Raw genomic sequence first — 15,203 nt, 5'->3', positions numbered from 1 at the left:
AGTGTCAGCATAATGCATACATTTGCTTTTCAGTAATGAAATAGTTATAGAGATAATTGAGGAGAATTTGTGTATTTCCAATAGTTCAGTAAAAGTCTACTATCTGCATCCAAACATGTTCTAGAAATTGCAGTTATTTTCTTATGCACCTTTTCTCTATCCCCTCAAATTCTTATCAAGGGGTTTATAACCAGAGGAAATCTCTCCAAATGTAACAACTTGCAAATATTGGAAGGGTGTATTTCAGCTGCCAAAATGAAAATAGGTAGGGTTCCTAGTTATTAATATGAATGGGCTGTAAGGTCAATGCCTTTGGACATCAGTAAATTGAAGCATACAGTATGGATTCAAGAATAGAAATTATGTATCAACACTTTCATCATAAGTCCTTTCAGTTCTATTTATTTGTTCAAAAGTTACTTTTAATCTCCTTAAAATCCACAAGAGATCATAGCCTGGTAAGTCACTACTTCCTTGCTAATAATTAAAATAAACTACTCAGAATGCTTGGTATTTGTGGCATGATCTTGTCTTCACAAAGATGAATCATTAATTCTAAGATTGCAAAGCTTATAGTCAAAGATCTGGTTGAAAGACAGAATCAGTAATTTCAAGAGCTATTGCACAAAATATGATAAGGATAGCTTATGAATCTATCTGACCTTCAGTCATGTGAAAATTTGCATGCAAAACACACTTTTCAAAAACAACCTCTAGAACAAAAGAAAGGTAGAGAAACCATCTAGTGTTTGCTGAGTTTTTTCTATCACATATGTCTGTGACACTTACTGTATCTTCCAATAGGATTACTATATTTAATTGAAGTTCTGGAAAACAGCATGATTTCTTAATTGGAACTATTATTAAATAATACATTTATAGCATTGCATTCATTTCTTCTACATGACTAATTATGGCACACCTGTTCCACTTAGAAAAATGCCTGTCTGCAGACAAGTCACAGTTGATAATAGATATGCAGTGGTTTTAATTTCACTTAGTGCAGCCTCTTACACATAGTGCTACCATTTATGCTAGGAAAAGAGATATCTGTAATTTTGTATCATTGATAGCTCTAAGTCTGTAGCAGTATTTGTCTTTTTGTCACTGAAAAAAAAACCAGGATCATCTGAACTTTGTGAGCATGTGAGATGTACAGAGAGAAGAAATACTGTGAAGAAAAAATAGGCCAGCTAATACAATAGGGGTGTGGGGGAACAAACCCAACAAAACAGGTTGGTTTCTGGTCATTCAACTTCAGCTCTGAATCTGAACCAGCATTTTTAAGCTATGTGCAGGTTAAAATGTGCAGGTTACAACTGCTTTGCATTAATTTAATGGACAGTTTGAGAGAATAGGTAGATTGTAAAGAAAGCACAAAAGAGAAGGTTAAGAGGGAATGTGGAGAAATGGGTGCTACAGGACAGATAACTACTTAGAAATGCAGATCACCTTAGAGCCTTGTTAGACTGAATTTAGTTATCAGGCTAAGCAAAGACTTTCTTCTGGTGAAGGGTCATAGGATCATAGAATGGTTTGGGTTTGAGGGGACCTTAAAGATCGTTCAGTTCCAACCCCCTTGCATAGGCAAGGACACCTCCCACTAGATCAGGTTGCTCAAAGCCCCATCCAACATGAACACTGTCAGGGACTGGGCATTCACAGCTTTTCTGGGCAACCTGTTCCAGTGCTACACCACCTTCACATTGAAGAACTTCGTTCTAATTCACACCCAAAAAAAAAAACATTCTCTAGCAAGCAGCACTTCAAATAGCTGCAGTGTGAAAAATCTGTCTGAAAACATTCACATCACTTTTTCTATTTCAATTCAAATGTTCTTTGTGTATTTGCTTGCTTTGTTTTGGGTTTTTTTTTTGTTTAGTATTTCCATTTCCTTTCCTGAATTTTTAATCTGAAGCTTGTAAAACAGATATTCACATTAGAAATCATGCCAGTTATTTGTCAATAATTCACATCAACTGTTACTGATATCATCCAGCTTCATATCAGGCAAGTCCAGTCTCACAGTTTTTGTGATAGTTGGCCTTTCTAGTCCAACTTTTGTTCATGTTGGACCTGTTTGAGCCTGAGATTTTGTAGAATGAAAAATAAAATACTGTACAGGCTACTAAGAAAATCAGAAGGCCAAAACTAAGTTTTGGCAGCTACAGGAGATTGTAGCAGTATAAATAAGGTCGCCTAAGGTAGTTTGGTAAGCATTTCAGATACAATGGGAGAGATCTTTCTTCTTCCTATAATAAATCTCTCTGTTGCCTTTTTCTGTCTTTCTCTCCCTCTAAGCCCTTCATAGCCATGAGCAAGAAGGAGTCTGCATTCAGCCTGATTGCCTTCATTTTTAATGCATCTCAGTGTCTATCAAAGGTGGCTGTAAGCCAGGAGTGTCATTGAACCTGGTCTCAATGCTGTAAAGGTCCAAATCCTGAGTGACAACATGGAGCATATAGATGAGAAGGTTGTACATAGAAATCTGAGTATAGTCACAGCAGCAAACAAATAAAGCTAGTGTTAAGTGACTTACCTGGCGACACCACAGCTTTCGAAATATTTGCAAATAGGCCAACACCATAAGACACAGTGGTGCCATGTAAGTCACCAGAAAAAAGCATGTGTGATACATTTTGGGGTAAACCTCAGCTGGAAAGAGAATTCAAATAGGAAAACTGCATTTAAATATACACACATTGCGAAATCACTTTAAGCCAAGTTTTTCATACAGATTGCATGATTTTTTCAAACATAATAAGTTATAATGGAAGATGTATCCAATAAAATTATGGGTAAGATTGATTTTTTTAATCACTTCTATATACATTCTCTTACTTTTATAATCATGCTTTTATCTCAAGCATCTCTCACATCACATAATTTCCTTCATATCACATAATTACTTTGGGTATTAAGTCTTCAGAAGTTTTGCTTTTTATTAAATCAGTGAAAGATAGAAAATTTCAGTATCTAACAATAGCTAGTTAATTATCCAGCCTATCTCATCTTTGACATATATAACAGGTTGTGTAACTCTTTACTTTTAATTCTGCAAAGGCTATTACATATCCATGAGTAAATTGCAGTCTCTCACCCATAAACAGAGAATGCAGACTACAGCACACAGGATGCTAATGGGAGCAGACAACAAACATTTAAAAAATCAGTTTTCTGTGGCAGAACAAACATGATTAAGACTCAGTGATTTATTATTAAGATTATATTTAAGAAAATATAGAATTAGTTCAGTCAAGTGCTTGGTACTATCAAATGTTGATATCAATTATAACAACATTTATGGATGGCTTCAGAAAAGGAATTAACATTATGGAGACTCACAATATGTAGCAGAAGACAAACTGCACTTCTTGAGCAGTTAAGACTGCATAAAAAACCTATGCCTTGCATTTGGGCTAAAGAAGAAGTGTTTGTGTTAATTTCTAGAATTTCTGAACGTTTCAGGAAGATAAGATCTGCAACTGCAGCTCTGCATCATATGTAGGTTTCATATAAAAAAAAAAAGGAGGAAAAAGAGAGTTGGAGAATTACATGAGATCAAAACATTGGTGAGCCAAACTTATTTTCTGTCTGTTAAAGGGACTGTGATTGTTGATGCTATCAAACAAGGGGTCCTCGAAAGCCAGGAGAATCCCTGGGAGTTTTGTTAGACAAGGAGCTACAAAGACTTACCCCATAACTCTCATAGCAGGGAGAAGTACACCTCCCTGCTAAAATCCCTGTTAACATCTCCCTGTTCACATTATGTTAACTCCAGGTTCACCCTCAAACCCAGACTTCAGTAATATCACTCTCAGTGTTGGGCCTGAAAGTGCCAGCTGGTTCACCAATCAGAAAAACTTCAGTATCAGGGAAATAGAAACTTGCTATTATTTGCTACAGCAAAATCCAGCCTGTATTCTTTACTAGCAAAGATAATAGAGACATTGTAATTGTCATTTAACAGCTTTGCTGGATCAGGGTTCAAAAAATTCAGATGAGCAGCATTTGACTTTTCTTGCTCAAAAATCCTGTAGCAAACTCTTAACTAGTAGCTGCAGCTAGTACCTCTTGTCACTGTCCCTAGGGGGGACAGGCCATCTGGGGCAGCTTTTTTTATAACAGGTGATAACCTGGCTATGTATAGTGACTGATGATCTCAAACTTGTTTTTGCACTCCAGAAAACGCAGCCTCACAGCAGTCCTGTTAGACAGGGAAATACCAACATACACGCTTCACAGGTGGAGAGATTAAGGAGAAACTGGAGTAACATGACTTACTGGGATCACAGGAGGTCAGAGCTGAAAGTACATTCTTTCTGCTCAGAAGGGGGTGCCACCTGCCTCATCAATGCTCTGCGGGCAGCCAGGCCCCTTTCAGGTAGAAGGATGGTACATATTTAAAAGGCCATCTGGAGTTTATGGCTTCCAATTTAGCATTCCAAGTAAAGTGAAACATTAAATGAGCCTAGCTATCTACAAAGAACTGAGGAACCAGGTTGGAGGAAGATCCTAACGCTTGCCTTTGAAGTTTAGCCACCTGGAAAGTGCCAGCTGCTAAACATCAAAGGAAACCTATCCTTCCTCCACCCAGGGCAAAGCCCTTTGTAAAACCTTTCCTTAAGAAGCATGACTCTGTTTAGCTTCTTAAGCCAAAGAAAAGCTTTAAAGCTGTTTGACAATCACAGCAGTGAGAAGGAGGAAGGGCTGGTTTGGAATACCATTAATTTATCAAGTGAGTGAGTTCCAGGCTCCTTGAATGAGAATATCAATCAGTCTATGGTCCTGGTAATATATCAGCTGCCTGACTGGGACTGCTGAGCCTCTTACAGCCAAGAAGAAAAGGAGGAAAGTGTCTTTGCCTTCCATGGTCACTTAATGGGCTTCAGGACAGGGAGAGATTGTTTTTAGCTGGAGTAATCATCTCATTAAGAAGAAATTAATGATTCTCCCAGCACTGGATGTTATTTTACTGAAAAAAGGGGATAAAAAGCAAACATGGTCACACAGATTGGACTGGGGTGAGATCGGCATTTCTACTCAGTGCCAGTCATACCGCATGATCACTCCACTTGATGAAAGGTGCTAAACCAAGCCTTCTTCTGTCTGCTGCAGGGGTTATTAACCAACTAGTAAACTTTTTCTAAAGCTTCCTTCTTTACACTGTGTTCCAGTCACTGACTGCTCAATGAAGCAAGGAGGTAGAAGACTGAAACTACAGCTTCTGGATTTTTGCCAGGATTTTACTATATTTATGTAAATACATACATATATATATGTGTATACATAAATATATGTATACAAACTGAAAACATTCCAGACTCAAAAGGTTTTGATATGTCTAGCAAATTAAATGTTCCCTGAAGCCATAGGTGCATAATGAAATTGGTACACTTGACATGACTTCCCTAAGAACAGGGAAAGAAGCTATCAAGTTTGTTGAGCATTGGTAGAGAGTTCCCAGGTTCCCCAGTCTTAGGAAGATACCTACAATGTTTTGGAGGTTCCGACATGAAGATGCAATGAAGTGGAAAGGGTATACTTTTAGAAAAAAGGTTAATAAATAGGGATGCTAGAAAGTGGATGCCCATAGTAGAGAAAATTTGATCACATGACACAGCCTTTTCCAAACTATGTTCCTATATCAGAGGATTTACAGTCAGCTAATACTAAAATTACATTTTCAAACCTGATATATTATCCTTGAGCTCTCAATTAGTGACACCAAGCATAATTTTAGTATTAGCTATATTCTGACTTCTTTCTGCATTAAAATGTCCCACAAGGTTTTCCTTAAATTCTGAACACTTCAATAAACAGGATGTAAAAAACTTCATGTAATAATGCAATTTCCAGCTATTCGTTTTCCAGAATTAAGACAATATGGTTTTCGTACTATTTTATGAGCAGTCTAAGAGGAAATAGAACAGAAAGTCTTCCCTTTGTTTCCATTCAACCATGTCGTTTTGGGAAAGGATTATCTCCATATTCTATCATTCGCAAAGGGGTTGGCTAATGCAGTTTGGCTAACACTCCTTTTGCGAACAGCTCTAAAAGAACATATTTAGCTGACTTGAGCGCATGGAGAACTCATTTTAAAATATGTTTCTTTTATTTTGGCACTTTATCATCAAATTCAGCACATAGCAATTACAGACTATTATAGAACTGTGGCCAACACTGGCTCCTTAAGTGAGCCTGCATAGGTCACATGTTGGACCCTTCTGCATTCCCAAATAAAATATTGTTATTAGACAGTACTCAAAATGAAAAACCCTCAGCCTAAAACTGGCAATGAATTTTATATTTAGGAATGCCAGAAGCAATTAAAAAGAAATTGAGCCCTGTTTAGGCTGAACTATTGCTCCATTTGCAGTCACTGGCAGCTCTCCAACAGCATACTTGAAATCCTATTAGTCAGGGTGGCCACTATTTGTTCTCTGTTAAGGATCCCAAGTGTCACAGTGCTGATCAGACCTTCTTCCAGACCCTCATCAGACTTGTATGGATTGCAGGAGCTGGATCTAAGTCTGGGTAAGGTACGATCTCCTGCTCTGGCATCTCTGGACATAACTTCCCATTAGTCATCCATAGCACCTCACGTTTAGTGATCCTGCATTCCCAGAATTAGAATAGACATCCAAGACTCTTTGGAAAGTGTCATTAAACTCTACTTTTATGCAGTCCCAACCTTGACAAATCACAGTTTAACATCCTTGGGACATACAGTGCAAATGATACTCCTCAAAATTTCATCAGATGTATCCTAATTTTAGACAACATAAATTATGTGCGGTTCTAAACAAAGAAGTGAACACCCAAATATAATCTCTGTCCTCTAAACTGACTTTTCTATAGGATTTGTTCAGGATCTTGAGTGTGTGCAGTGTCTACATCTCCACTTTTTCTTTGCAAACATAGCTTATTCATAGGAATATCAATATATTTCTCCTTCAACCTCCTCCTAGTTATCTTTATTTGCTGCTCAATATTCCCATAGTCAAAAAAGGCAAAATGAAATCCAACAAAAGATGCAACTATTTTCCTTGAAAATATTAGCTTTTTATTCCCTTTTCTGTCCTCAATGCTCACCAGCTGCCCTGTTATCCATGTTCATTCGTTCTTCTTTTTGGGACTTTTCAAACCCTGCTTTTCAGTAGAAAAACTGAATCTTCTATGCTTTGGTCCAACTCAGTGTCCTTAGATATTTTCAGTTGAATGGAAAACTTTTGTAGCTAATGACACTTTATTCTCCATAGTCTGAAAGGGATGTTAAGGTATATATCTATTATATTTTATCCTCATTGATAATACATTGTTGACTATACATTTATTAGGTAATTCCATGATTTGAGCAACCTATTTCTAAATGCATAAAAAGGTTCTTCTCTCAAGTTACTATGAGAATCTATTATTAGAAAGTGGAGAGGATTGTTTTGTACAGATAGCTGAAATGCACCAGCACAATAGCTTGCAAAGATGGTGTTTGATAATTAGAAGAATAATTAATTAAAAAGGCAGTAGGATAAAAATAGGATTCTTATTTTTAATGGAATTACAATCTCCCCATTTCAAAAAAAAACTTTAATGTATTTTTAATAAAAAAATTGTTTTCAGTTCATGCTCAATATAAATGAAAAAGAAAACCAACAAAATCAGTTTTGAGTGTTCACACTATATTTCTGAAGCCACACACAAAAAGAACTTAATTCTATGCACAACTTGCCTTTGTTATACTCCTTTCTACCTCTCCAAACACTCAAGTGAAGGTTCAAAGTATAACCTGAAGATCAATAGATTTCATTGGACAAATACACTCCACAGGAGTAGAGTCTTGCAAATATGTGGGAGGATTTTTTCTTTCCTATAATGGCTGCTTCAGCTCTGGCATATCTGTGAGCTGCAACTACTTCAGCACAGCACTGAAAGAAAGGCATTCTTTTAGATAATTCCAAGGCTACCATGGAGTCTCTAGTTCCAAAGCAACACTTTCCTTTTGGGAGTCAGGAAGTGGCCAATGTGGATCTGGAAATTTTTCGATCACATTCCCTGATGAATGCTCTTCTGACTCCCTAATTAATTAACTACATTTCCTAGGTTGATTAAAGCAGTCTTTGTTGCAGATCTAGCCTTGAAGATGAAGATATGGATAATTAGTTCTGCAGTCAAAATGAGTGGACACAAATTGTACTTGGACTGAATGCTGAGAAAGAAAATAGTCACATAAATACTGCAGCATCCAGCAGCAGACAGGGATATAAAATTGTTCACAGATGAAGAAAGAACACTAGAAGTAGAGCAGATGTGTCCTCTTCTATGAAACAGCAAGTACAATATTCATAAGCACAACAGAGTCTTGCCCTAACCTACACTCACAGCACATCTGCACATCTTTGTCTGCAATGAGTGCTAGCTAGCTAATGGCCATCTCTGCCCCTTTGCCTTGTCCCAAAGGACTAGCTGGGATGAGGGAGATAAAGAACAAGGAATGTGATAGCCAATGTCTTACTAATCCCCTGGTGGTCCTGCAGAGGCCAGTCAGGTGAGAAACTTCCAAAAGAGCACATGGAAGAACCTTCAGCAGTACAAGCTGCTTAAGGTAATTTATCACAATAATTAAATACAGGTGGTCCAGTTGCATTTTATTTTAATTGTTCACATGATTGGAATCTTCTTCTACAGAGACATCTCCTGGAGAGAATTTGATTGGTTTTAGTCTGACTTGAGGTTACTAAACAGGCATTTTTAGCTACATATTTTGGCAAACTTGGCTTTATTTTCCTGTGTGTGAATAATGGTATTACTGATGGTCATTATACCCAGTGTCAGAGCCACAGCATGTAACTCATATGCTCTGTTAGCATTGGAGTTATGCCAGGGCCCACCAGAGTTGGTCTTAACCATTTGGGGTGGTGGCTAACACCACTTGCTGTGAATGGAGACAAAAGAGATGTAGTTACTCCCTGGCAACCCTTATGGTTTCTTACAGCTGAATTTAAATACAGAACAAGTTAGATTAAAAGTTAATTTAGAAAGGCAGAATTATACTTCTTGGATAGAATAATTTGTAACTGATTATATTTACAAAGTTATTTAAATTATCTTGTCTTTAGCAAATTTCAAATAGTAGACTAACTCGTTACTCCATACTGATGACATCTCTGTAAATTTTGTAAGGACATATAATTTGTATTGAAGTCCCAAGAGAGATCTATAAAGGCAAATCAAATACCAGCAATTAGCAAATGCAATATACCAAGGGAACAGAAATTTCTGTTCTCATGTAGTTATTTCTTAAGGCTAAATGCTGGAGTCTTTGTAAACCTGCAATGTCCATCGATCACAGAATTATATAAGCCTCTGGGAAACATTAACACGGTCAAGGCACAAGCCAGACTCATTCATTTAAGCTTGGTTTCAAATGTACTTGAAGTCTTAGCAATACAAAAGAAAACAGGATTTCACAGTATTTAAAAAATTGTAGTTCTAGGAAAGCTTATATAATTAAGAACATTTCTGTGACATATTTATACAACTTGACTGCATATTAATATATCCTGATATCTGTATTACTTAGCAGTATAGATTCAGTCTTTATGGTCAATGACACACTCACCTCCCCAGTGCTCATCACACACTGTGAACAAGGTGGTTTTATTGGCTAATCCTGGGAACACACTGCTGCACTCCATAACAATAGCCTGAGGAATCATTATGATGCAGGACACAATCCAGATAATTATAATGCTGTTCCTTGCTCGCTTGGCTGTGCTTTTAAACATCAAAGGGTGACAAATTGCATACCATCGATCCAAAGCAATGCAGCTGAGTGTTAGTACAGACACAGAGACTGAAACTGTCTAAAGAAAAGGAAATATTATGTAAATGTGAATGTAATTATTTTCAGATCTTTCAAAAATATTTATTGTATTTTTTTCCCAGAGTTTTAAAAATTATTTGTATTTTCAACATAGCTCTTTATCTGCAATTATTAAATAGAAATTATCCCTAGAAAAAGACAGAAAAATTATCCCCTTTTAAAATCACTTCTTAAGAATTACAACAGGTAACGTCATTGGCCAGAAACCCACTAGAATCAACAGGACAATGAACAGATTCGGGTGCTACCCAAACTGAGTACGTATAGCAGGGTCAGATTCTGATAGAGCAAATTTATGCAAATTAGAATTTGCAAACATAATCTGAAAAACTACTTTTAAAACATAAGATAACCAATTGGATCTTTTTCTTTGTAGCACAACTTTGTTTGTATGTTTTCTCTGTTATATTTGGAAACCAGTACCACTGTTTTGTCTTTTCAGTTTTTATGGGAACAATGGAAACTCAGTGTCATGAATAATTAGCTTAACACAGACTAAATCATTTTACCTTCAATTTAGTATAGGAAATAACCTGTCACTCTTTCACTCTGTACACTGGGTGCTCATTTCGCTTACTCTTTAGACTTTCTTCCATTAGAGGAAGAAGATTTTCTCCATGTAGGCTTTGAAAAAACTTCTGTTGTTTTGACTGCATTGAGCAGAGGACATACCTGCTGGAGATCTCTTGCCTTTGACAATGTGGCTCTTCAGCCTCCAGGTATCTGCTGAAAATATAAATTGTGCTGGAGGCACAGAGCAGATCACCTGCATACATTCAGAGTTCTGCTTAATTCTTTTGATTTTATAATGACTGAAAGGCCAAGCACTTGTCATTCTAGTATGCCCAGTCAGTTCTTCTAACCAGCTACTCTTGGAAAATTCTTGGAAAATGTATTTGTCAATCATTTTGATGCAAATAATCTCATAACTAATCAAGTCCACTGGTAAACAAGTGGTGGCAATTACTGCTTAAGGCAGACAGTCTCATCAGCTCCCAGTGAACCTGAATAATTTGACTATTTCTAAAGAATGCAAAGTAAGTCTCTCAACACATGTGAAAGCCCAGAATCCCTTCAGATTCTCTGTCCTGGATACTTGCGTATCTCTTTAGGTTCACACACAGAATAAAATTACTGTAATTCTATTTACAGACATTTTTATTGGTATATATGCCTTCTGAATTCTTAAAAAAGATCACACACACAAAAGAAAAAAAATAAAAAAGAAACAGAAGAGCATCAGACAATTGTTTCAGAATGAGTATTGCCCAAGTCTAACAATCAGATGGAAAATACAGAAAAATATTCAGAAAGCATAAACATATTCACAAGTGGACCAGTCCTTTAATAATCCTCAGCATGTACCCTGAGATATCTCCTTTAGTAGCAGGCACAGTCTTCCATCAGCTTATCACTATTAGGAAGATACTATTGCTCTTTATCTTCTTTGTAACATGGGTAATGTGTACACAAACACAGTAAATAATACCTGCAAGTAGGGAATCACTTTGCAGAGGGGCTTCCCAAAGAACCACGTTTCTGTGATGTCCACTACTAAAGTTGCTGGAAGACAAGTAATTGTGACCAGAATGTCAGCCAAAGACAGGTTCACTATGAAATAGTTGGTAACCGTTCGCATGTGATGATTCTTCCACACTGCAATGCAAACTGAATTTGGAAAGACAAGTTAATGAGATGGAAATGACTTAGGGAATACTTCAACAGGAGAACACTTAACTTTGCAGAACTGAGGAAATGTTTGTGTCCTTTGTTTAACACAGACTATTTTAATATGTAGTTCAGTGTAAGAACAATGTGTTTTCTTTTAGAGTGGAAATAAGAGGGTACATGTGGAGAGAATCTTAGTATACAGTGAATAATTTTTCCACACACCACAGCATGGGAAATAATCTCATATATAAAGCAGCTTATTTTCCTGCTAGTTTATCTCCACAAACTACTTGCACAACTTTCTTCATGTCCATATTAATCCATTGGCTCTAGTCTATGGCAATATACATCTACATTTGTAGAAGTTTATCTTATTCTTACGACAGTGTGATACTTCATCTGAATTGCTGTCACACAGAGTCTTGTAAACTGTGCCAAGACAACAATAGTTTTATAATATATTTTGCTGAACATAATACATCCATTGCACCTGCCGAGATCTGTAACAGTTATCTGGGTAGCTGTGATTAAAGGTAAGTATATAAAGGTATTTTTTGCAGAATTAAGCACTACCATTTTAAGTGGTGTATATTTGGTGATGATTTCTATGATCAAAAGCAGCATGTAGCAGACACTTTACAAGATGTACTTTTAAAGCATATTTTATATCTTTTTAATCTTTTTCAATTTGAAAGGCTTTCAGAAATGAGGCAAATCATTCCTTTAACATGGTTGCTTTAAATTCATAAGCTAACACATTTAAAATGACAAATGAGTCTGAGAAACTAGACTAAAAATAAGGTTTTTATTAAGTTTGAAAGCACAACTCTGAGAGACTGTAGAAATCAATAGCTTTTGAATGTTTTAGATTCAGTAACCAAAAGCGCTTTAAAAACTGATGCAGAAAATTTTCCAGAAACACCACAATAATTCTGGCAAGAAAGCAGTACAACTTACTGTATATCTTCTCCTGTAAACAATAAATCATCCATCATGCAAATGTGTATGAAGATTGAAAATCTCCTTAATCTGTTGGGATACAGCACTATGCTTAATTTAGATATATAAAAGAGATCACAGAGTGCTAAAGAATAGAGTTAGAAAGGTCCTGAAGAGATTGTCCAAAGCTAAAATGGAACCAGTTACAGTTAAACTATTATCTTATTAAACTAGCTAAACTAGCTGGAAGAAAATACACAGACTTTAAGACTCAAGATCAGACACTTTAGATCCTAAGAAGGATGGTGTGCTTGTGTCTATCTTCCAGCTGCATGAGTTGATCCTATAAAATATAGTATTTCATTCCACAAATCTTGTTTACGTCTTTAGACCAACACAACTACAGCAAGACTACAATTAAGCCATTGTTGGCAAGTTTACATTTTAAAATCTGTTACATTTGAAGATACCATGTCTTTCTTAAATGTATTGCAGTGTTTAACTATCGTTCCTATTAAAAAAACTTAAACAACCAAACACTCTTCTAATGTCTAATCTACTTTTCATTGCTGCTATTTTATATCATCTTATTTCCCCACACACAGACAGGAATGATAAACAGTTTTTCCCTGCAGCAGTGCTTCATATATGTAAAGACTGTTATTACAACATTCCTCAGTTTTCTTTTCAGACTGTGCAATTTCAGAACTCTTATCTTTTACTTCTACAGGAGGGGCTATATATACGCAATCTAGGGATTATTTAGGACCAGGAAAGAGGAAGGGGTTAGTTGGCCTTCAGTTTCTGTAAGAGAAGGTTATTTTATCAACTACATTTTTAGAATATAGGTTTCCAAGTTTAATCTAAAACTCCTGTTGTGCTACCACAGATGTTCTATCTTTTAATGTGTTGCAGATATGGTACCAGATTCTATACCTTGCATAAATTTAATCTTTGCTACATACCTATCATGCTGTTGTAAATGCAAGTGAAATCCCTTCTGCAAAGATCTTCACTCTTCTTATACTGTTTTTGGAGAAAATCTCCCGTATTATCCATTTCTTCCACTGTTTTTTTTTTCCTGAACACAGAATTTTGTGTTCTCTTAGCTGTGGCCTCAGATATCTGACAGGAAAGGCTTATAAATCAAAAGCTTGAAGGAAACATCCATGTTAATTGTATTTTCTTCCTATTTGGGTGATTTAAGTTACCTACTAAAGTATTATTTCTATAGGTTCGCATGATAATTGCAACATAACTATCCAGAGCTTTATCACTGTTACTTGATGTATGGGTTTACTGTAGTCAAAACTTGCAGCCTGATAATGCACAGGCAGCACCTAAGAGGGAAGATAATACGTTGCTGCCCCTCTGGAATGCTGTTCACAGTTAGAAATGCAATGCTGGGGGGAAAAAAATGCAAACACCGTTTCATTTTTGATAATTTTAGCACTCAACAATGAAAATGTAAAGTTTTTGACTTTTACTCATAACTCCTTTGAGTGGACATTATGGTCCTGTCTTGTACTTAGGTCACAGTTGGTATTAAGTGGCAGTGTTTTCCTATATTTTTTATTTCTTCTCTCAATAAGCAAAAGTTAAATAAAATGTTGCATTAAAAGTTCAGAGTTTGGCTACTTTGCTCTGATGCTATGGTTTCAGCAGTCCTGCATTCTACCTGACTAAAAACAATTTAGGCATTGTTTTCAACCAAGGATGTGAGTGTCTAAAGGTGCAAGGTTTGAGCAGGTATATATCCTCTTTAACAAGGCTAATTCTTATTCCTATGCTGACCTGTCTGGGAAAAGCACCTGAACATAAACATTATTTCTGGTAAAACAAATCCATTAAGTTAGCGTATGTGAGTTCAATCTCATCAGGAGCAAACTGCATCAGAAATCAATTCATAGCATTTTGCATGTTGTGTTCAAAGCTTTTTACCAGCATGAGCAAATGAAATCTCATATATACCAACAATGTGTTTGTGCAAAAAAGCCTCTGAGAAAAAGTGTTTTAAAACCAAGTTCGTTTTCCCCCCCTCATTGCCCTCTGCTGGTTGCAGTTATTGTTTTCAACATGCACAAGCATTGGTAATGTTTTTTCAGTGCAAGGCTAAACTGAGCTCTGAGGACCTGCTACAAGTTATTTGAATAGGACAGAATGGTACAAATGACGGGAAGTCAGCTCACTATATTCCTTCAAGACTTGGTGTCCTTCGGAGTCTATTGCACTACAATTTTCAGGAGTTTTGGACAATCGTGTCAGTGGTTTAGCAGATCATCGAGAAAGATGTTTTAACCTGTGTTTAAAACCTATTATTTTATAGGTATGCAAAATGGCTTTGGCTATGGCACTGACTATATTATAACAAGTATCAGAACAAAATAATTTTTTATACTGTCCACTCTCACTCCTTTAAATATGTATTTTCATCTCAGGTAGTTTTATATAGAAGTGGAGGCACTCCGCTCCCATATAACCCCCAAAGAAACATGCTACAGAAAGGAAACTCTGTGGAGTGGGAAATGCCATCTGCCTACCTGGAGTGAAATAGCAGAGCTGTAGCTTTTCACTCATTTTGGAGAAGCAAGAATGGAAAAGGTAGTAAAGATGCTCAACTCACAAAGTGTAGTTTACCAAAAAGTACTCCAAAATCATAAAATAGGAGATGAGGCCAGAACCAGCCTTCCTAAAACACTTGGGAGATACC

The 15,203-nt window shown here is 36.4% G+C and overlaps 1 protein-coding gene across 1 annotated transcript in view; it reads right to left on the bottom strand.

Moving 5' to 3' along the window:
• HCRTR2 (hypocretin receptor 2) overlaps positions 1–15,203 on the bottom strand; it is a 34,510-nt gene that overhangs the window by 7,714 nt on the left and 11,593 nt on the right. Inside the window, exons 2-4 of the mRNA XM_005153193.2 lie at positions 11,373–11,551; positions 9,620–9,863; positions 2,540–2,655 (exon numbers count right to left, since the gene is read on the bottom strand). Coding sequence (XP_005153250.2) covers positions 2,540–2,655; positions 9,620–9,863; positions 11,373–11,551 — 539 coding nt within the window. The remainder of the gene's footprint in view (positions 1–2,539; positions 2,656–9,619; positions 9,864–11,372; positions 11,552–15,203) is intronic.

This window comes from Melopsittacus undulatus, chromosome 3 (assembly GCF_012275295.1).
Source record: "Melopsittacus undulatus isolate bMelUnd1 chromosome 3, bMelUnd1.mat.Z, whole genome shotgun sequence".
Lineage (NCBI taxonomy): Eukaryota > Metazoa > Chordata > Aves > Psittaciformes > Psittaculidae > Melopsittacus > Melopsittacus undulatus.
This window is presented reverse-complemented; position numbering and strand designations above follow the sequence as displayed.